The sequence below is a fragment of the Oryzias latipes genome, chromosome 7 (genome assembly GCF_053564925.1).
Source record: "Oryzias latipes strain Hd-rR chromosome 7, Olatipes_Hd-rR_3.1".
Classification (NCBI taxonomy): Eukaryota; Metazoa; Chordata; class Actinopteri; order Beloniformes; family Adrianichthyidae; genus Oryzias; species Oryzias latipes.
In genome coordinates, this window is record NC_136243.1 from 15,958,952 (window position 1) to 15,982,245 (window position 23,294).

Genomic DNA, 23,294 nt, shown 5'->3' on the forward strand with positions numbered 1-23,294 from the left:
AGTTAGGAGATCACTTTTTGAAATCCCTAGGAGGAGTTCACATTTGTAGAAGATACTTTTTTTTCTTAAATTCAAGATGGTGGCTTATTCCAAAGGTCAAAGATCAATGAAACTTCAGTTTCAGTAAATGTAGACTTATCCTTGTGTGTGTGTGTGAAATTTTGGGACGGTAGCTCCAACAAACGTTTTCTTTTCCCATATTTCACACTTTCTTTTTGGGTAACGGTCTTTTGTCTTTTTGTCTTGCTTTTGGTTTTTAAAATTAGAGAAAGTTTTTTTTTAATGTATAAAAAACTGTTTTTATTGATTTGATTTGATTTCGCAATGAAATCAGGTTTGTAATCTCAAAGATTGACAGCATACAGTGAATCTATACCCTAGTTACTTCATAATTACTGGATAATGAGTTCATAATTACATGGTACACCCCAGATAGAGAGGTGGAAACAATGTGGGTGGTAAAAGAGATTTTTACCCGACAAAAACAATGTTTTAGCTGTGTTATAGTTAGAAAGTGAGGAGGCTAAAAGCAGATTTTTAAGTTGATGGGGTGGGCGGGGTCTACCGGCTGGTGGCAGACAGATATAACTAAAGGGATGAACATGAGCAGCTCAACTGTGAAAGATGGAACATCTAATTCTGCCCGTCATCCACATCTGCTGACGTTTACCATTCAATGGGAACATCACAGGGGGTTTATCTATAATTAGAACCTCATAGTACTAGAAAGGGTTTATAATAAATAAAAACCAAGTTGGACTAGATCCTTCAAAGTTCATGAGCATCCAAAATACAGTAGAGATTGTAAGTAAACTGCAGTTGGAAAATAAGAAAGTAGCAGCAAAATGTAGCTACTGTAGATGTTTCTTTTATGACCATTGTATTATTTATGGGGTGTTTTTTTAAAAGTTTTTTTAAATATGATTTTAATACCTATTAATTATGAAATGGCTGGGATTTTCTGTATGTACCCCAATTATCAGTCTACCTCCATACTTTCATATTTCCACACTTAGTTGATACAGGGTTAGTGAACATGGACTTTATCTGTAGTCTAGTTTGAAAGGATGGGAACCCCACCAAACACCACGAAACAGAGTCCTTCTAGATTGAGCTGTGCAGATCATCTTGTCTTAAGTGTGTGAATCAGGGTTTTACTTAACCCGTCATTAAAGATCCCCAGAGATGTACTGATTCTAGTTTTCCTGGTGGATTTCAGTGTTTAAATAAAGTGATCAGCTGAGACCAGTCTCAGCAGTTTTAGATTTTCTTCCTGATGCTTTTGACATGCATTCTTATGAACGTAGCTTTGAAACTACAAATGAGAGCATGCAGAACTTTCTATATGCTTTTTTTTAAAGAAATAAACACATAAAAGGAACACACAGATCTAAAGTGGATATTTTGTCTCCATTTAACTGTCCTTTGAGAAACTCGTAGAAGAGAAGTGACATTGTAGAAGCAAGTTAAACAAAACTTTAAGATATTTGCTGACCTTGTTTCAGTTTTGATTTCAGATCTGGGTTTCCCTCGCTTAGACGCAGCACACGGAGCAGGTCAATATGTCATAATATGTAATATTACATGTCAACTACAAGCAGACACAAAAAGGCTACAAGCTGAGATTTGAAACGATTCTGATTGATGGGTTCATCTCTACCTATAGCTTGCTTCAGCTGGTCTTCACAATGGGATCATTGGGACCGATGGTACCTCCGTTTATTGGATTTCAGTTTATTTTTTTGGCTTTGTCTGACAGGATGACCTCTGTACACCACCGCATTTTTCTAAACTATCCACAAAGCTGGTTTTCCGGGAATAAGCAACGGTTTGTTGTTGTGATTAATGAATGCCATAAAACAATATCACGCGGCTGTGTCCTCTCTGTCCATTATCCGTCTGTCCTTTCTGTCGCCCTCGGTGTGGAGGAGACAGAGCGCCCCAGCACACATCCATGACCATTCATTTCATTGTTGCAGCTTTACTCAATGCAAGGGACATCAATGGGGGTAAAAAACAGACATTTCCTGCTAATGTCAGCCTTCATTGCTGTTGACGTCTGGATTTATGTTTTATTCCTCTCAATTTGAACTGAGGAAAAAGTTATGATTGTTGTTGCAAAAACCAACCGCTAAAATTCTGATTTCAGTACAAAAAAAACCACGATCAGTACAACATCAGCAGGACAAGTTATAATAACCTCACACATCTTTAGAAGCAAGAAAGGGTCCAAAGCCTTGAATAATATAAGCTTATGCTTCCTGCCGTTATCTTCAACTTGAATAATTTATATGCAGGAATAAATAGAAGCAGAATCTTTAGCACTAGCTTGAAGAATTTGCACATGAGACGTGGAAGATTTCTTTCTTTCTTTCCTTTTTCTGGAACTGCTATGCTTTTATAATGGAAACATCAGATAGCTTTGTTTTTTGGGGAACTCTCCATGTTTATCAGTATTGTAAAACACCATAGAAAGTGCATTATTTATTTGCATTAGTGTTGTGACTGCAGGCAACAGACTTTCAATTTACAGATTCATGTTGTGGTTATTTTCAAAACCGTTTATGGAAATAGAACTGCTGAACTTCAGCTAATCAAAGCACAAAACAGGGTATGGACATAAAATATGTGGCACTCCTCCATATACCGAGAAGCTTTAATTGAATGATCTTTTTTTTCTTCCATAAATTATGAAGTGGTCTTGATTTGGTGACAATAGACTGGTCCACCTCTGAAATTCAGCTGCAGAAAACGGTGAGCTCAACTGGCAATGAGGTGAAGGAAAAAACGTAGAGAGGTTTTTCTATCATCTAGAACATTAGATTTATGCTAAGATGCTCAGAATTTTTTTTTTTGATAAAAGTTTTGGGTAAAACAGCATTAAAGTTAGCTAGAATATTGTAGAAGATTTGGAGACAAATGATTCACTGTAGCAACTCATTATTGTAGGATGGTCCAAGTGAGATTGTACCAAGCCCAAAGGAGTTGTAGTTACCACTAAGGGTGTAACGATGAATTGATGAATTGATTTGTATTCCAACAACCAACCAGATCAATCTGTCTGAGGTAAGTTGGGAAACGACAATAAAAGTGTTTCAAAATGAAACAAATCGATGATCAATATTGGATTTCAGCTTCCATCTATCTTTAAGTGCAATGGTATTCTCCTCAGGCTATTGAAAACAGCTTTGATGATCCCCTTTCTATGGTTTGGCCTGTGTCTTATTGTTGTAAAAGTAGTTTTCTTTCCTGTAACTATAAGCAGGATGTTGCAAATATGATGAACGGATCAACAGATAAATGAAAAATTACATGAAGATTCTTGAAATTATTCCTCACACAAATCGATCACAGGGAATAGATTTCATTAAGCTCTGAATGTTCCAGCAAATGTTTGTTGCAAATCAAGCTGAAATGTTATCTTTTTGTTTTTGTTTTCCCACCAGCTGTTTTAGTTTGGGTTGTCAAGGTGCTGTGAATAATCATCCATTTAATATTGATTTTGCAGCAATACAACAGACCTGTGGTTAGGTATAATCTGGGGGGTTGCAGATGCTGGCCTTAAATGTATCAGTGCGTTCTGGGATATTTCCCTCTTTCTCTTTTAACAGAACTTTTTCAGCGTTGTGAAGAAGCATTCGTTGGGCTGCTTTTGCATTTTGACGTGGCAAGCCTTGAGCTGAGGTGAAGGATCTGTCAAACTAAAGGAGTCCAGCTGACAGGGACCAGCAAAGCGAGACGGGCTTCAGCTTAAGCAGCTGTAGATATGTGCGAGATTGCAAAAGGCATGGACTCTGAGTCAGACTAAAATAGCCTCTGGCTAAACATTAAAGTCTTTAGCAGGAGAACAAGAGGTTTTGTTCAGGAACGGATAGACTTTGCATCTCGTGTCTGACTTCATACACCTAATATTCAAGTTATAATCAACTATTTACAATAAATCCTAAAGCCACTGTGTCCTAATTGTTAATCAAAACTAACTTTCTTTGTTTGTTTTTAAAAAAGAAGAAAAATCCAAAGATCTATTAGGAAATTTTACAAAGACTATTTGTAATCACATAGTATACATATTGAACAAGCACGTTTAATGATAGAGGACGGATTAAGAAGTAAAAAAAAAATACAACAATGAATGGAAGGTTGGATTCTGACTTCTGCAACCACCGATTAGAACAGTACTTGGACACAAATTTTGAAAATGGAAAGATTTTTTTTCTTTATGTGCATTAAAGGATTAGCAATGATTTATACTGTTAACCTGCTTTAAAAGATGTTTGCATAAAATAATCCCAACCAAAATAAAAAGATATCAGTGTAGGTGAGCATGTGAGAGTATGCACATGTGGGAGTGAGTGGACGAATGAATCACATTAGATTATTTTCAAATACAAAAAGAAAAAGATGGCTGCTGAAAACAGTGCTAGTTTCCATTTAAAAAATGTACTTTCACTTATCTATGTGAATTACACCATACATATTATCCATGTTGATGTGCGTCACAAAAGAACTAAAGGTCCTCAATCTTTCAGAGAAAATGTCAATTTCTATTCACCTTTTGTGTCTTTTCTTCATAACTTAAATTCCAGGAGAAGTTTTTGCAGTCCTTGTCTTAAGAGGTACTTCAGAATCAAAAACTGTAATGAAAAATGAAAAAAATGTGGACATGATAGACTTTGTGATTATTAGTGAATGGTTTTTTTTGGTAGCTTTAAGGTGTAGTCCCTGTGGCGGTTAACAGGAAAATGTTATTTGTGCATCCGTGGAGGTAAATTCTCATGGAATCTCTAGGAGAAATAAACAGCTTATTTGTTTGTGCAGAAGTAGCATTTCTGCTCTTTGGAGCACGAGTTCATGATCAGCCACTCGGCTCACAGCAGTGCGTCAAGCATATGAGGAACGTCTTATGCAAGCTCTGTGTGTTGCTGCTGCTTCATGACAATGCTGGGAGCGTGCTGACGAAAAAACGAAAAGAAAAAAAAGATCAGAGCTGAGCTGGAGCTGGTGAGCATGGAGGCAGCCGTTTTCTTGGGCCAGATACCACCGCCAAAGCAAGAGCTGGCTCTCTTACTGGAGAAGATCATGGAAAACAGAAAGGAAGAGATAGGAACAACACACAGGCCAGACAATTGCTGGGACACACAATTAGAACAGAACATCCTCAAACATCAGAGCTGCTGTGGACCACAACTTATTGTGTTTACTTTATGGTAAATAGCTTATATGTATATGTGCTTACCTTCTTAAAAAGCCCAAAGTGCTATCACAGTCACAGTTACACATACACACATTCACCCACTAATGGCACCCACACACTGGTGCCAACCTTCAACCACCAGCAGCAATGTTGGCTTCAGCATCTAGCCCAAGGACACTTCAACACATGGGTGCACAGGGAGGGAACCAAACTGATTAGAAGTCGACCTCTTTACCCCTGCACTGTGGACACACACAACCGGTTCAAAATGAAAAACATGGACAGGTTCAAATGGTGGTAAAATAAAGAAATAAAGTAATTGATTAATTTTAAAACACAAAAAGGTTTATTTGGCCATGAGATGGTGTTCCCTCAACTATTGGAGACAAAGGCGAAGCTCTGAGGAAAGCAAAGGAGTACCGGTACCTTATAGAACTGGTGGTATCTCCATCTGATCAGAAGACTTCATCCAGGTTTTATTGTTTAAGCAATTCTGTCAATTTCTTCATTTTTCAGTGAACTTCTGGTCCTCTTGATCAACTACATGCTAGAAATATATATAAACCACCTTTCAAGTGTATTTCTTTTTTGTAGTAAAGCAGCATTTGTTCAGTAATTAGTATTCATCTACTCTCATGTTGGTGAAGGTTCTCATTCATCCAGGTGAGGTTGTCTTGATGTTGTGTCATCACAACTTGATTTAAAATCTCTTTCCTTGAAATGTTTCATCGCTCATCCAATTGGTTGATCCAAGACTGAAGAAGCTACTTGGATGAGTATCAAAATGTTTCAAAGAAGAAGATTTTAAGTCCAGTAGCCCTGACGCTGCTTCAAGACATTTACTTTCTAGTGGTTATTTAGTGAACTGTGCCAAGTTTAATATATTTTTGTTTTTAAATAAGCTTCGGCTTTGAGGCCAAAAAGTCAACGCATGGGTTTTTGGTTAATAACATTCTTTAGAGTATAAAAGTTGAGGTTTTACTTTGTTAATAAGACTATCCTTTATCAGTTCATTGTTGGACAGTTGGACAGGAGCAATGACAGTTTTATTCTGCTCTTTTTTTTAAATTTTCAGTTGACTGCGCTTGCAGCCTAAATGAAGAAGTTTAACGTGCTGAAGCCTCAGACGGCACCGATGGTTGCTGCCAAGCCAACTGGGGCCGGTGACTCCAGCGCGACTCCAGCCCCTGTTGCAGTCGTCTCCAACGACAATTCCACCGAACCAGTCAACAAGAACGATGCCTTCGACGAGATCAAAAACAAGTTCCTGAACGAAATAGACAAAATACCACGTGAGTGCCGGGCAAAATCCGAATCATGTGCCTCCAAACAATGGATCGGAAATTTGATTTTCTAAGTTTCAGTCAGTCTAACTGCTAACATAGAGCCTCTTATGAAATAAGATTGGTGGGTTCACTGTCATAAACAGCTTTGTCTTTCATCTGTTTTCTCAACAGTGCCATCGTGGGCCATCATCGCCATTGCTGTGGTCGCCGCTTTACTTATTCTAACATGTTGCTTCTGCATCATCAAAAAATGCTGCTGCAAGAAGAAGAAGAACAAGAAGGGCAAGAAGGGGAAGGGGGAAATGGGAATGAAGAACCTTAAAGGAGGCGAGGTACGTTTCACTTCCGGAGACTGTCACAATTCTTAATGTCATCCATGTGTACAAATTTGGTAAAAACTGCAAAAATATCAGCTTGTTCACAATTGATTTCATTATATGTTGGGGGGGGGGGCTTTCAATGGCATTGGCGGAATAAATGTGTTCACAGCAAAATGGAAACATTTAGTTTGACTGACTGTTCTGTTTTGTCCTTCTAATCCAGTCAAGAATATTTTCCACAGGTGTTATTTATGTTCTGACACACCAGAATTATTTTTTTTCTGTCATTTTACTTTCTTCTAAGTTACTCTTTTTTTTCATCAGTGTTATTGTTGCTCTCACTTGTGTTTTGAGGTTGGAGTTGAAAATGACAGTGACCGTTGGCTTCAAGCACTCTTTTATGACATTTTTTTTTAAACTGTCATAAAGAAGTGTGGGTCAAAACCTCATACGAGATTTGAAGATTTGACAAGGAATGGGGACTCTGTATGACTTTACTGTAAAAAAATTGACTCGCAAGAAGAGATGTCATTTTCTCAACTCCTTACATTGTAGCTTTCTGCATTTGCTGTGATTGCCCTTCTTTGGTGTCTGCTGTGAGTTCAATCTCTTCCTCTGTCTCTGCTCTCCTCCTTCCTGCTTTGTGTCTTATGTGTGCTCCGTGTATCTTGACTGTGGTGGACTTCTCTGCCTACGGTAGGTCTGATAGCACGCGGCACCCCTCTCTGGCCGCTCTTTGTAAGTGCAGACCAGGGCTGGGTGGGAGCAGTGGGGGTGGGGGTGGTCGGGGCTTGAGCTTGGAGAGGGGGGTGGGGGTGTTTGGATTGCAGTGATGATGTCAATGAGTGCAATGGCTTCCTTAGTTTTGCAAGCTTAGGTGCTGTGGGTGCTTGAGGACTCCCTGGGAGCAAATAACCTGCTTCGCAATTCACTGAGTTGATATGCCTCACCAACTGCTGAGATTGCAATCTTTGGCAAGACGGCATTAGAAAAGTCTGTTTAAGTGTCTATGATATGAAATGAACATGAAACTCATCCTGTGGTTAAGCCCTTGAATGACGAGTGCACTGAGCAACTCACTAGAGATCACTAACATGCATGTGCAAGGGGTAAGCTGGGTATTTGTCAAATAATAGTTGAACCTCTACTTAACTGAGAGCTTGGAGCATGTTTCCACGGTGACAGACCTCACTTGTGGACCACAACTCTAAATTTAGAATGACTGGACAAAGAAATTCCCACGCTGTCCTCTGGTTGTGTGAACATGCTCCCAGTTCCGTCGCACTTGAGGCTGTTTGTATCTCTTGACAAAGACCAGCATACACCCTTGCAGTAGGTACCATTGAATGGCCACAACTTGACTTGAGAGTAACTTTCTTGGATGACCCATGCTCCTGACACCGGTAACGGATGCTGATGCCCTCTACCTCCCTGGAGCACTTAGGTCTCACTGGAAAGACATGGTGGGTCCAGATGTTTGTCCAAAGGGCGAAAACCTGAAGTGATTTAATCCAATGTGAAAACTACAATTTGTCTGTATTTGGTACTGACCTTACATGGTCTTGAATGGAACAGACCACATTCAGACATACCATGTCTTTATCTGTGAGCTCCGCCCCCAACTGATTTTTTGAGATAAACTGGAGATCCTCGGAATAGCATGATACCACCATGGATGTTTCCATTTCACTTGGAACAAAGGAATAAACAAATTGCAGCAGACGTTGAAGAAAAAAATGTCAGAAAATACATTGAACCTTTCTAATATCTTATGCCAATTCATGTACACGATTTTCCATTTGACAAAATCTTTGATCCTGCATTGTGAGACCTGGCATGCTTGAATGAAAAGCATTTTGTATGTGTGTGCGTTTGTATGTTTATTTGTGTGAGTGTGTGTTAAAGGAAGAGAAGGAGATTACAATGAAATGAGAAAGCGCTTTTTAGCATGTTTCATTCTGCATGTAAGCTGGTGTGAGAGAACATGTATGAGTGTGAGGATATGGAGAGTGGTTAGATCTCTATGTGTGTTGCTGTTCTTTTGCAGCTCGTCAGTACATAGTAGGTGGCAGTAAAGTACCACGTTGACTCCAAAATAAATAGTTACGGTTTTATTGCTCAAAGTTACAATGGCTTAAACTTGGAAGAATCCATTTTCATAAACCTATATCTAATGTAGAGAAATTCTCTTCTTTCAAGAGGCTTTTTTAATTTTACTACTACTTAGATGGAATCTACCTGAATGCAAATAATCTACACAGATGTACAGAAAATCTGTAGACAATATATGAGTGTAAAACTGCTTAATAACGGTGCTTGTCAAAAGTATATATTTAACACGATGTTTTCCATTAAAATTAAGCTAATGCTTACCTACATTAGCTTCTAATCTTGCTAGGTTGCTAAGTTAGTAATATAAGCAGTGTATGAGTTCATCCGCTACTACCAAACCCCCAAAAGATTTTATGGTGTGCCCTGGATTTGAAAGCAATTTGGACACATGTTCACTTTTTTTTAACGCCAAATATGACACTAATTTTTTACAGAGACCAATGGGAAATTTCCAAAGCCCTGGATTTCGGAATTGTAGATTCAGACACCCCGACAAAATGGCAGAGCAGGGAGTAGTGAGCGAATTCGGACACAGCCCTAGACTGAGACTTATTCTATACAGACAGAAACAAACTCAAAGGACAGCAGCAGGAACTGAATAAGTGCTTGAGTTTACTAATCCTGTGCTTCACTTTGGAAGACTCACCCTTGACTGTATATGAGAACTGGACCCCCTCTTCACATTCCAAATATGAAGTACCCACTGGCTCCAAGAAATCAAAATCTCATTCTATAAATAAATAAACAGCTATTGCTCAGTAATTCTATTTGTCAGAATAACCATTCTTATTGTACCACTTGTTTTTGCTAACCCTAATGTTTTTCTGTAGTACATGCTATTCAAGTTGTAAACTGACCAATCAGATGCTTTAATAAAAGCATGTGGTCAAACGTTTAAAGCGTTTGATTGACAGATTCTCCGGACCTGTCGCTCAAGTGTTAGAGGTGTGGTCTTCCAACAAGCTCACTCCTAATTGGCTAAAGTGGCTGGCATAGAAAATTTGACTCAGCTGACTCAAACAAATTACTGCTTACTGATGTTGTCTGGCTTCCAGTCAGAACTGTAAGTAAGCCAATTTCTATGGGTGACGTTACACTCGCTCCCTTCAGTTCTATTTTATAGTCAATGGGACTCACCCCTGAATTTCGACAGTAGTGTCTTTAGAGAGCTCTTAATGTATAACCTCCATATACAGAAGATCAATCCAAAGTCAAAACAGAGATCTTTTATATTCAGAAAGATCTTTTATTTACACATTTTATAAATACAAACACAAACTAGTAGGTTCCACATTTTCCACATACAGCTAAATGTTTTCTTATTGATGAATGAAGTTATAGATTGGAACACTGCCTTAAACAGTTGTAGAAGCAGTAATCCATTTAAAAAAAATAACAACTCTGTTTTTCTGCTTTGCCAGAAATTAATATATTCAGAGGTGCTGGTAATCTGATTGCCAGCATTATAACACACCAACATGAGAGCTACAGCAAGAACTGAAGCATCTATAACTTGATAATAAAATCCGGCATCACTGTTAGTATCGGTGGGTTGAAATGCCAAAGAAAACAGACCTGAAGACTTGAAAAAAATATCTTATCCATTAATCTAAGAAAGGGTTCTGGAACCATGTCAAAATACTTCAGTCACTACTTTTAAAGTTGGAAAGATGATCTACAAGTTGAGTGATTTACTAATCTTCATATATTCTCACTTTTAGTGTAGACTATGCATACTTGTAGTATAAGTACAGTTCATAGATTACTTTTTGCTAAGGGTTGTCCATAAAGTTCAGATTTTTTGGTCAGTTTAACCCTTGTGCTATCCTAGGCACTTTACCATTGGGAGTTGGGTCATCTAGACCCACTAGACAGTGCGCTGAACCTTTTTTCTTCAATGATTTGTGATCTTCACTGGTGTCAATGGATTACATGAAATCTTTCCACCTTTATCCACCTTTGTCATGGTAGGAATAACACGTCAATGCAAGGGTGGGATCATCTAAGATAGCACAAGGGTTAAAAAAACTACTAAATCACAACAGGAAACTTGCCATGCTTTACAAACTTTAATTAGCGTCCTAAACATTCATTTTTCTGCCTTGTCTGAGAAAAATCTTAAAAAAAGAAGGTGCTAAAGTAGGCTACCTTTAGATTGGAAAAAGCAGAATTCAGATTGGTGAAGTTGACAAAGTTGAAATGTTTAGACAAAGCAAAAACAAAATATATCAAGACACGTTATAATTATGGTTAAGCACAATAAATATTTTTTCTTTATACTAGAATTTATACTTGCATTTAAAGATCCAACCTTAGGATGTAGTATTCCTTGAAACTGCTCATTTAAAGACAGATTTGCATTTGTTCTGTTTGTTACTAAAACCTTTTGACAGGAACACAAACTTAAATCAAACCAAAATAAAAACATGTAGTTGAGTAAAAACGGTCTATTCCTTCTACTTTTAGCTGACTTTACACGCCTGTAGCACTCGTGAAAAAAAAACAAAAAACAGCATATGGTGTCACCCAAGAAAGAGTGAAATCAAGTCAGGTTGCAATTGTGGTCATCGATGAACAGATTGCACTTGTAACATGGGGGTAAGTGGAAGGTAGGTGCTGTGACTAACCCGAATGATGATGCCCAGTGTTTGGTGTTTTGGCTAAGACGCAGCCTCAGCGTTTGTTCTCTAACTTCTCTCTGCGCTGCTCTCCCTCCCCCTATATTATTCCAGAACCAAAAGGATGATGATGATGAAGAAGAGGACATGGAACCCGGAATAACAGGGGACGAGAAAGAGGAAGAAGTGAAGGAAAAGGAGAAGCTCGGGAAGCTGCAGTACTCCATCGATTATGACTTCCAGGAGAACAAGGCAAGTGTGCTTTGTGTTAGAGGTGTATTCATTTAATTTGTTTGATAAGAAAACTTTGAATTTCAAAGGTTTTTTTTTTTGTTCCTGCCTTCTAATCATGTAAATCTACGCTCCCCAGCTGACCGTGGGGATTCTCCAAGCAGCTGATCTGCTGTCCATGGACAGCGGGGGCACGTCAGACCCTTATGTGAAGGTCTTTGTCCTCCCTGACAAGAAGAAGAAGTTTGACACAAAAGTTCACAAGAAAACACTCAATCCTGTCTTTAACGAGACCTTCACTTTCAAGGTGAGCTAAAAAGGGTCCCCCATTGCTTTATTTAATGACCAAACATTTGTACTATGTGAATGAATAGGTTAGCATGTTCTATAAAGGATCTTCTCCCCCTTTTTATCTGTTCTGTAAAGCCTAGCAGGTTTTTAGAGGCTGTTCTCTTCAACACTGCTGTCTCGCTGTGATAAAAAGCCCCTGACTTGCTGAAGACCTCTGACAAGGAGAATGCGGTAGAGAATCATATTAAAGGAGGGGGCCACCTCTAGTGCACCTTGTCTGCTGACACAGCTCTGTAAAAAAAACGGTTTTACTGGTCTGTCAAACTCAGACAGCTTTGCTGAATCTGCAAGTCACCAAGCCAAAAAAAATCAACCGAAGTAAAAACAAATAGCTATTGAAAGCACTTGTTTTTGTTGTAGAAATCTAGCATACACTTCAGTCGGGTATGATGTCATTTAAGCCAAAGCAACTTAAACCTTAGGGAAAACCTGGGGTCAGCATTAAGTACCAAATCTACTCCGAGGCAGAGAGTTGAAGTATTAGTGGAGGTGTTCTTCAAACAGATAATTCTTTAGAAGGCATTGTTCGCTGTCAAACAAGACTGCTGTGATGGCATTAATTTGAGCTGGGTCTGACTGATTGCTGACTTTCAGATACCTTTCCAAGAGATGGGAGGAAAGACTCTGGTAATGTCTGTCTATGACTTCGATCGTTTCTCCAAACATGACGTCATTGGAGAAATTAAGATTCCTATGAACACCCTTGACCTGGCAAAACCAATCGAAGAATGGAGGGACCTGGACAGCGCAGACCAAGAGGAGGTAAGGTGTTTGTTCAAGTGCTTAAAAAGTCCCAGCAAATTTAGTAAGATGTTTATCTTTTTCTTGTTTGACTATTGATCACTTGCTCTCTCAAGAAATAGATTAGCTGAGAATCTTGGTATGCTGTCAAAAATGTCTGCAATGCTCCACTGCTTTCTCATAGAATACAACAGAACAGAACAGAATAGAATAGAATAGAATAGAATAGAATAGAATAGAATAGAATAGAATAGAATAGAATAGAATAGAATAGAATAGAATAGAATAGAATAGAATAGAAACAGAATATCTTTATTTCTATGGCACTTTTCCCAGAACGAATCACAAAGTGCGTTACTAAAAGAGCATAAAATCATATCAAAACACAAAATAGTAATAACATACAATAATAATAATAAAACAAAACACAGTAAAACGTAGTAAAATAAGGAATAAAATCAACTAAAAGCTCTCTTGAATAAAAATGTCTTGACCTGAGATTTAAAACACTCAATGGAGTCGATCTGACGCAAAGAATATGGGAGGGAGTTCCAAAGACAAGGAGCAACGGCTTGAATTGACAGGTCTCCTGTAGTCTTAAAGCTGGTTATTGGAATGCTTAAAATATTCTGGTTGGAAGACCTCAAGGATCAGGCAGGAGAGTATGGGGTTAAAGGTCAGATAAGTACGTCGGCGCTTGACCATGTAAGGCTTTAAAAACTAAAAGTAGAATTTTAAAATCAATTTAAAATTTGACAGGTAACCAATGTAAAGCAGACAACAGAGGAGTGACGTGTGTCAGTTATTGGTTCCTGTTAAAAGCCTTGCTGCAGAGATTTGGACAAGCTGAAGACGGTTTAGGGGACGTTTGTTAAAACAGGTAAAAAGAGAGTTGCAGTAATTTAAACAAGAAGAAATAAAAGCGTGGATATTTGTTTCCAGGACAGATTGAGACAATATATTTCTAAATTTTTCCACGTTCCTCACATGATAAAAACAGTTTTTTAATACCTGTTTTGCGTGACCTTCCAGGGACATACACCTGTCAAACAACAGCCCAAGATTTCTGAGGCTTGACTGGACAAAGGAGCTCAGAGACCCAAGGTGTTATCTGATGGAAGGGATTTTATGTTCTGGGGCAAAAATTAGCGTTTCAGTTTTCTGGGTATTAAGGATTAAATGATTACTCTTAAGCCATGTTTTAATGCTCGTTAAGCAATTCAACAAATTTTGTAGTTTGTAGTAATCATTTTCCGGGAAAGAACAGTAGAGCTGGATATCGTCTGCATAGAAATTATATGAATTGTTGCTGAATTGATTAATAAGTTTCCCAAGATGAATCATATATAAAATGAATAAAATAGGGCCAAGTACAGAACCCTGGGGAACGCCACAAGTTATTTTTTGCACTTCAGAGCTTGAGGAACCGACAGCTACATTAAAAGTTCTTCCACTAAGATTCGAAATAAACCAATTTAAAACTGACCCAGAGAGACCGTAGTCATTGTGAAGACGTTCAAATTAAATGTTAAGATCCACAGTGTCAAAAGCAGATTTCAAGTCTAAATGCAGTACAGTACGACAGTATACTGGCCCGAATCAGCTGCCATAAGCACATCATTTGAAACTCTTAGGAGAGCTGTCTCGGTGGAATGGTTCCTCTTAAAGCCAGACTGAAAAGAATCTGATATATTGTGTTCTTCCAGGTACATATTTAGTTGGACAGCGACCACTTTCTCCAAGATTTTAGAAATGAAAGGAAGCTTCAAGATTGGTCTGAAATTTTTGGGATCTAACAGGTCTAAATTAGGCTTTTTCAGAACAGGATTTATTAAAGCATGCTTTAAGAACTTAGGGACTGATCCTGAAGTCAAAGAAAGATTAATGAGGTCAACAACAGTAGAACCTATACTCTGGAACACTTTCAGAAAGACAGAGGTAGGAATTTTGTCAAGAGGGCAGGACGAGGGTTTGATCCTTTTCAGCAGAGAATGAACGTCCTCCACTGTCACAGGAGAGAAGTTAGACCAAGACTGCAAACTGCGAAGGCTCTAAGAGAGCTGAACACTGGCTAAAGGAGGGATGTTTGCTCTTTGCTAAGAAAACTGTGAAAAAATTAAGTGCAGACAGGCTGAGAAAATTTTGGGAATTTAGAGGCACAAGGTGCAACTAGAGAATCTAGAGTTTTAAATACAACCTTAGGTTTTTTCCTATTTGTTGAAATAATTTTGGAAAAGTAAGCTGATCTGGCCTGTCTCATCATTTCATTTAGAGCACATATCAGATCTTTAAGATGCAACCTGTAATAATTATAATCACTGCAGCCTGGTTTGTGTCAGCTTTCACTGCACTGGAACACTGATTCTACTCAATGCATCGCTTCCCCAGGGCCACCTCAAGAATGCTCAATTCAATTACTTAACCAGCTACAGTGTAGTTGTAAATAATTCTATGAGGCACATTTTATTGTTAAGGAAGTAATTGAAACAAAAGAATGTTCATTAGTTGTTTTATTTTTTTGTCTCGCGTCTGCTGAAGAACATCCTTAATGTTTTTCTGTGCTTGTTCTTGTTTCTATTAGCCTGAGAAGCTGGGTGACATTTGCATCTCCCTGCGCTACGTCCCAACTGCAGGCAAACTCACCATCTGCATTCTAGAGGCAAAGAACCTGAAGAAAATGGACGTAGGTGGATTGTCAGGTGGGCTTCTTCACACTGCACTACTGAGAACCAGATGTTGTTTTTCTTTCTTTGAGCTTGAAACTTTCTGAGAGGTCACTTGTGGGCCAGTAGACAGTGCGCAGCAATACCCGAGAGAGTGTGCATGTGAGCACAGCTACTGTCCCAGTGGCCTGTTCTGCTCACGTGCAGAAGCATGCAGTAACCACCCTCTCATCCTGGCTTTAGCATTGGCCCCATCTGTTGGTGCAGTACAGCACTACAACCCACACATACTTGCACTGTTTTTCTTTAATGTCCTACTAACAATCCCACCTTTTATATTTAATTTCAGATCCCTATGTGAAAATCAACCTGCTGCAGAATGGAAAGAGGCTAAAGAAGAAGAAGACGACAGTGAAGAAGAACACTTTGAATCCCTACTACAATGAATCCTTCAGCTTTGAGATTCCTCTTGAGCAAATGCAGGTAGGGACAGGAGCACCATACTGTTGTGTACTTGGGGTGTATATGGGGGTGCAACATGCTTTTCAGTTTATAACAGTTTCAGCATTTTTGGATGAATGCAGATATTTCACAAATCTTAACATGTTTTAAGCAGTGAAATGTGGAAAAAAATCAAGTGGTAAAAGATTTATCTTTTATCTGTTCTTTAAAATGTCAAAAAATGTGGCATTTTAAATAACAATCAAACGGAACAGGGAGATGCCTCAAGCTATCACATGTATTACACCCAAGCTGGTATCCAAGGAGCTATGTTGAAGTTTTTCTGATCCATCCCTTGTCTCATTTTCTAGACACTGTATGTTGGTGGAGTTTCCCGCATGGCGACTTATTTTCAGATGTACTTTGCGTCACCTTTTTACTGTGTGTTACTTTTTCCTGAAGCCTAGTAGCTAACCACCAAGATAACGTCTTGTGAGCATGCACATTAATATTTGCACATTTTTGGTACAGTTTTTTATGTTTTAACTTTTGGTTCCACTACCGCATATTTCCTTTTATGTTGCTTTACTGAACCGCTGCACATGAAGCTTTTCACAACCGTGTGTGACTAGTGTTACATAATCTATGAAACCTCAAATGACTCATAGACTTGGGCGAACCATACTCTTATGCCACATTACATTTTAATAACTTGCAATAAAATCAGGAAGCTGGGGGACATGTTTTCCCTTTTTACCACACGTTGGTTTATAAGTAATATATTAATGTGTTATTAATAAATTAATTACTTTGGTCAAATCCAGCTGTTTTTAAAGAGCAACAGAAGCACAAAAAAGCAGTATACTGGATGTATTTTATCTTTTATTATTGAAAATGCTTCACCTGTTCTCCAATGGGCTTTATCTTACTTGATAAATTAACCTTGATGAATGAGAATCTCCACAGTCAGGAGTAAATCATAAAATAAATACAAAAGCATCAATGACAGTAGAACCCCTGAGCTGACTTCATCTAATGAGACGCAGGTGTGACCACCAGTGAGAACCCAGGTGTGACACACAGAAAGGAGATTAAAAAAAAACAGTCACAAGAATGAAAATTAAATTACAAAATAAAATAAAGATGATCAAAAAAATACTTGTAATAAACACTTTAAATTTCAAGTAAATCGGTGGATTGCTTTGTCTAAAAAGTTGTCGTTCAATTCTTTTCAAAATAAAACCAAAAATAAACACATTGACATGAAGTTAAAGACCAAATGCTGTTAATTTTAAAACTAAGCGTGACTGTGATGTGATAATCGGCACCCGAAGAACACTGAAAAACGTAACCAATGCAATCATTACATTTTTAACCGATTTTACTGCTTTCTCCACATTTTCCCAGAAAATCCAAGCTGTGATCACAGTGTTGGATTATGACAAGATTGGCAAAAACGACGCCATCGGGAAGATTTGGGTGGGAAGCAAATCCACGGGAGCTGGGCTCAAACACTGGTCTGACATGCTGGCCAACCCCCGCCGTCCCATCGCCCAGTGGCATCCACTGCAGCCAGAGGAGGAGGTGGATGCCTCCCTCGCAGCCCTAAATGCCAAGAAGTAAACCTCCACCGTCTCCACACCTACCTACACTTGCATTTCCCATCATTTTCCAGAGCTCCACGTAACACTCCAGAAGAGCACCCACGTCTACCCTGATCCCCATCCTACTCGACCACTGCCACCTCTCAAAAGCTCCATGAAAACCATCTGACGATGATGGGAAATGTAATCCCCCCCCCCAAAAAAAAATCATAATCTATTATATCATGTCACTGAGAAAAGAAGACAAGTCAAAGGACGGATGAATACTTTAGTTAATTTCCTTCAGATCTATTTTTGTATAGTCATTGTGGTTCCATTGAAAAGAATACAAAGTAGACTACGAAGAACAGTAGGGGTGCTACATGCAAATCTAATAATAGAACGGAGAAAACATACACTCACTGTACTTTTCACCCTTTTCCCTTTAGTGACACAGTTTGCTTAGAATAGTGCTTAAATGCTTTATACTGCCATATAATAGAGAAATAACACAAGCAGGTCCATTCCATAGGTGTTTAATGCACCATAGCCCACGCCTGCCAGTTAACACATTAAAGAATTCTGTTAGTTTAAAGTACATTCCTAGAGTTGGGTAGCGATGTAGGAGCAGGCACATATCCAGTTACCCACAAACACACTGCCTTTGTGATTAGTTGACCTTCAACCCATCGTCTCAGGAAAACTGAGAGGAAATTGAAACTTCATGCCTTTTGTTCCAAAACGGGTTGTTATTATTCAAAAACACAGGATGAGAAGGAAGTGTTTCCGAAGGCCTGCTGATTTGCGCCAGTTAATCCATGAAGCGACGGGCAGAGGGAGGCAATAATAAATTTCCAGTATGGGAGCTGTTTGTGCTTTTAAGAATACAAACAACAGAGAAAAGAAAAAAAGATTTAAAAAAAGGTGTGGAAATGTCAGGGCGATTCCAACGACCACTGACATGGTATTTACAAGGTGTCGATTACTGGCTGCAGTCTGCCATCCCCCGCCCCCCTTTCCCAACACCTAAGATTCTGTATGTCACTTGTTCAGTGCTACTGCCATTGGATCATGGACTTGACACAAGGGTTTTACTCTAAAGGAATCCCTATAACCGTCTTACAGTCATAAAGGAGACAAGCCTTCCAAGTAACAAGATAAGCAATTCTCAACTACCAGGGACGCCTTCCAGTTAGCCGTGTTGTTCGCTTCATTTCTTTCTCTTTTTGTTTATCTTATGGCACTTTAAATATTTTGTGTGCTCAGAAATCAGAGCTTTAATTATTTGTTGAGAATAAGTGCTGTTTTCTTGGAAATGATGTTTTTAAAACGAGATTCCCCTTGCTTCGCTTCTGCTTTCTTTGTCCTCAACTCCAATTCATTGGTTTGAATTTCTCACCTGATCAGAAGGATACGGCCCGGAAGAAAGCACTGATCCGTGTGTGTTTTATACACAGCTTACCAAACTGTTGAACATAATTGCACTACTGGGTTTTTTTCTTTTTTAAAATTTTTTTTTTTTTCCTGTTTTACAATTTGATGCTGTTTCTTGTTCTGTGTTGTGTTTTATTTGCCATGTAGTGTTGTGGAATGGAAATGTTTTTCTGTGGCACATGCAGACAAGTCTCTCCCGGGATTGAGACACATTTCAATCGAGCACTTCTCCCTGGAATCTTCACAGAATGGATCAGGTTCAGTATAAAGAGCCAAAGACGCAAAAAAAAAAAAAAAAAACAATGTTATCATTTAATACTGTACACTTTCATCCAAATTTAAAGGCAAAAATTCCAACAAACAGGGGTTACATTAAGAGCACAATAAAAGTCCAGCTCCCTTTAAAGGCTAAAGTACAGCAAGGCCCTCCATTCATTTCCATTTGACTTTCTACTGTCTAAAATTTCATATAGTGTTGGAAGTCTTGTTACTGTGCACCCCAGCTCATTTCTAACCTTAAATATTGATATTGCCTGGTATTTTTTTTTGCAGCACCTAAAAATTCGGGTAAATTTTTTAAATAGGTAGCACTTTTTTGCAACTATAGCATATCAGGATACATGTTAGCAGCAGGATTTGAAATTCTCTCTTTTTTTCTGAAAAACGAAGTCAAAATAAACACGGGTCTGTTTTTGGCTCTCTATAATTGTGATATAACATTCTGATGGAGAAGAATTTTGAGTAAAAACAACATCCAGAAAAATATTGTTTGACTAAAGCTGAGCAGCCCGGAATAGACTTATGACACCTTTAATGTCTCATATGCTTTTGTTAGGACCCAAGTGTGCTTCCTTGCTGGTTAAGCTGTTTATTAAAACTGAAAACAAACTAAAAATATATGCTTATTGGAAGCATATAGAGCAGCGTCTACCAGTGAGGTGTGTCATGTAAAGCTGCATAACCTTTTATGCATCTTTTCTATTTTAATAAAAAAAAAATGCTGGCTTTTTAAACCACATATTTTTAGCAGTTCAATTCAGTTTCCACCTTTACATCACTTTTTTTCCTTCTCTTTTTGAAGAAGCAACACTAACGGAAAAGCAACATGGAAGCAATCAAGCAGCCCATTGTGTAGTTTTGCTTATATACATAGCTCCTACTTGTTGATACTGCATGTTTATACAAAATACTGTACATAAGAGCATGTTTTAGAGATGAAGCAAAAATATATCGTGTACGTAAATGATCGTAATTTGCCATTTTAATAACACCAAGAAGGGAAAAAAATGCACTGTATATTTTCTAAATAGAACAAAGTGTGAATTTATTTTCCATGAGGGTCATTGGAGAGAATGTCGTGCAAATAATAGAATAACTGCTACTAATAAGAACCTTTCCATGCCTGAAATTCTTAAGCAAGTGTGTTGTCCAGTGCTGTGTGTGAGTTCATGTAGAATGACGATGTAGCCGCATGCTTGCTATTTAAATTTGCTGTGCTCCAAAACTTTATTTGAGAACATATATTCGCATTTTTTTTCTCCCAAATACTTTTTAATGATCAGTGTTGGATTAGTTTCCTTTTGGTAACAAAAAAACAAAATTATGTTTTTATTTTTTAATAGTCAAGACAGAGTCCAAGTGTTGAATGTTTTCAAATGGCAGTTTAAACTGTTTATCGGAAAAAATATTCAATCTCTAAATGGAGGGGGATCTGCTTCTGCCACCACTGATCAGGAATCCAGTCGGATACATTAGCTGCTGCTCCAAGGCCCCAATTAAAAAATATTCTATTTAAATGAAAAGAAATAACGTTGAAAAATCAACTTTTTTCTCTTTTTATTCAAAGTATATTTTTCTTTGTGTTTGGCCGACCTGAAAAATATGACAGCTGCGTCTCTCTTTTACTCTGTTTATTATATAAAGTGTATATGTAAAAAAAAATATAAGACAAACCTAAAAGCCATAACACTCAAGCACTAACTCTTTAGAGCTCAGCTGAATAGCTAGAATTTATTTATGAAGAAAAAAATAAAAATGTCTTTTGTTTTCTGTGGCCAATGTTAAACATTTCTTATTTTTTAGAGATCTTTGTTCATCAAGAGGGCAAAATTCATTCTACTGTAAATGAGAACTGTTGTGAGTGAATGTGTCTTTTTCTACTTTTAAAGATCCGATGTCCTTGTTTCATAGAGGTAGCCGATTTTACTGTATTGTGATTAGTAATGCATACTCCTTGTTTTATCAGTATACATAATATATATGATAATAAAATAGGATCTCAGTATTAATAATATCACTATAAATATTAGAGTGCATTCTATTCTTGGGCTGACTGCAATTTATAAACCAAACTGGGTCACTCTTCTAGTTTCTGTTCTTTTTGCAGAAGAATATACACGTACAATCAAAAAAAAAAAAAAAACAAGAAAAGAAAAGAAACCTCTGCAGGTGGTTTGGAGTTCATTTGGAAATTTTATTTCCTTTAATTTTATTTTTTTGCACACTGCCCAAGCACCGTCAACTTATAATTTATCAGAGAATAGAGGTACAGTGCAACCCTTCCATAGGACTATGCATATAATTATGACTACAGACTCATTCCAAAATCATTTGAAGACATTTGAAGACATACACAGATACTGCCTGTGTTGCATATATATATGTATATACATATATAAAAGAAATGGCTTTGAAATTATGGAAATCTTGCCTTCTTGCCAGGGGTTATGTATGCAGACATCCATACACAATTACCGTAATAGCTAAAAATAATTGATGCCATACTATATTTGATTTCATATTCCTCAGCAGAGTCCTTTTCCTCCGTTTGCACTACGCTTTATTTTAAAGATAAAAATATTAGTGCTACTTTGATAATTTTAATTTTCAAAATGTGCCTGGAAAGGCCTTATTATTTTTATGAAATTAATTTCCCTTTCTTTTCTTATTCTCTTGGCAACAAATGCTTTAAAAAACATGTATTAAGAAATATTTTGCTATTACTATTTCATTTCACTGTCAAAAAAAACCATCAGTCGTTATCATAGGAAGTACATGATTACAAAGACGGATTCTGTTTTGGTGTCCTAGTGAATGAACTTAAATTGAAGAAAAACTTTTTAAGCATTGTCTACTTTTAATATTGTGCATTTATTGTTGGCCAAAGCTCTATTGTTTAATTTACAAGCCCTCCTTTAGCTAATTTGTGATATAGCTGGCCACATTCATTGGTGTATTTTGCAAAGTAGCATTGTTGTGCCAAAATAATTTCGTATCATTCTTTTTCGAAATTTATACCAAAGTGAGTGAAAATTACTAATTGTTTCAAAAGCTAGAATTTAGATGTGAATGCTTGAGAAATTGTGCAATTTTTAAAGTGAAATATGGAGGAAGGAGATGGCTAGCTTACCCTGGGCCCGGAATGTTCTAAATGTGGAAATTATAATCAAATCTTACATCAGTTTCTGCTTTGTTGAAGACCGAGACTATGGTCACATATGCCAAAATGCCACTGCATGCATCACAACCTTAATGGAAGTTTTACAGCCAAATTGGCCGAGTGGTGACATTTGTTATTGGGAGGGGGCAGTAGCATTGTTACGTGCTGTGCGGCGGCCGTGGAGAACCGGAAACCGGGTGATTTTTTTGACAGCAGTCAGTGGCTGCCTGGTCACATTTGGAGGTCACGCAGTGGCAGTTGTATTTGTGACCGTAGCATGAATGAGTTATTGTTGTCAGAACATTTTAAATTAAAAAAGAGATACACACACACACACAAAATTCATATATGTATGTTCACTTCTAAACTGTGTTCTTCTATGCTTTAAACTGGCAGATGAAACAGTCAATGCTAAAATCTTAACTCCTGGCAAGAATGCAGATGAGCACATTTTCCATTGTACCGAGCCGTCACGATCACCTCAAAACCCAATTTCTCTGAAGCAAACTGCCATCAATTCAGGAATCAGTTCTCCCTGTGTTGCATCATGCTCCACATTCATTGATTATATTGGAGGAATTCCCTGTTCAATCTATACAATTGACTGTGACCAAACAACACAGTGAGAACGGTTCAAATGCAGGATTGTACTGCATTAAAAAAAAAAAAAAACTGCCACTACCTGATTGCAGCTGCCTTTATTTCTTCATTGTGTTTCAGTCCTCCGTGCCATGATGCAAGTAAACTCTGAGCACATTTAAGGGAAGTTGTTTGACTTTCTTTGACTGTATGGGTCACAAGACTGCCAGTTATGGCCCTTTGGCAGACACAGAGAGAAGTGATGTATTGTACAGTACAGGTCTGCATGTGTGGAACAGGTA

General features: G+C 37.9%; 1 protein-coding gene across 6 annotated transcripts in view; it reads left to right on the forward strand.

Annotated features, from left to right (window-relative positions):
- Positions 1-21,409, forward strand: part of LOC101161806 (synaptotagmin-2) — a 71,541-nt gene extending 50,132 nt beyond the window's left edge. For 4 of the 6 annotated variants that reach the window (XM_004070826.5, XM_078950355.1, XM_078950354.1 and 1 more), the window contains 8 exons: positions 6,270-6,486; positions 6,652-6,812; positions 11,645-11,782; positions 11,901-12,068; positions 12,707-12,874; positions 15,435-15,552; positions 15,866-15,999; positions 17,365-21,409. In XM_004070826.5, the coding sequence (XP_004070874.1) occupies positions 6,291-6,486; positions 6,652-6,812; positions 11,645-11,782; positions 11,901-12,068; positions 12,707-12,874; positions 15,435-15,552; positions 15,866-15,999; positions 17,365-17,580 (1,299 nt within the window). In that variant the 5' untranslated portion in view covers positions 6,270-6,290 and the 3' untranslated portion in view covers positions 17,581-21,409. The remainder of the gene's footprint in view (positions 1-6,269; positions 6,487-6,651; positions 6,813-11,644; positions 11,783-11,900; positions 12,069-12,706; positions 12,875-15,434; positions 15,553-15,865; positions 16,000-17,364) is intronic. The other 2 variants (XM_011477429.4, XM_078950356.1) reach the window with 1 other exon arrangement.
- Positions 21,410-23,294: the final 1,885 nt, after the last annotated feature.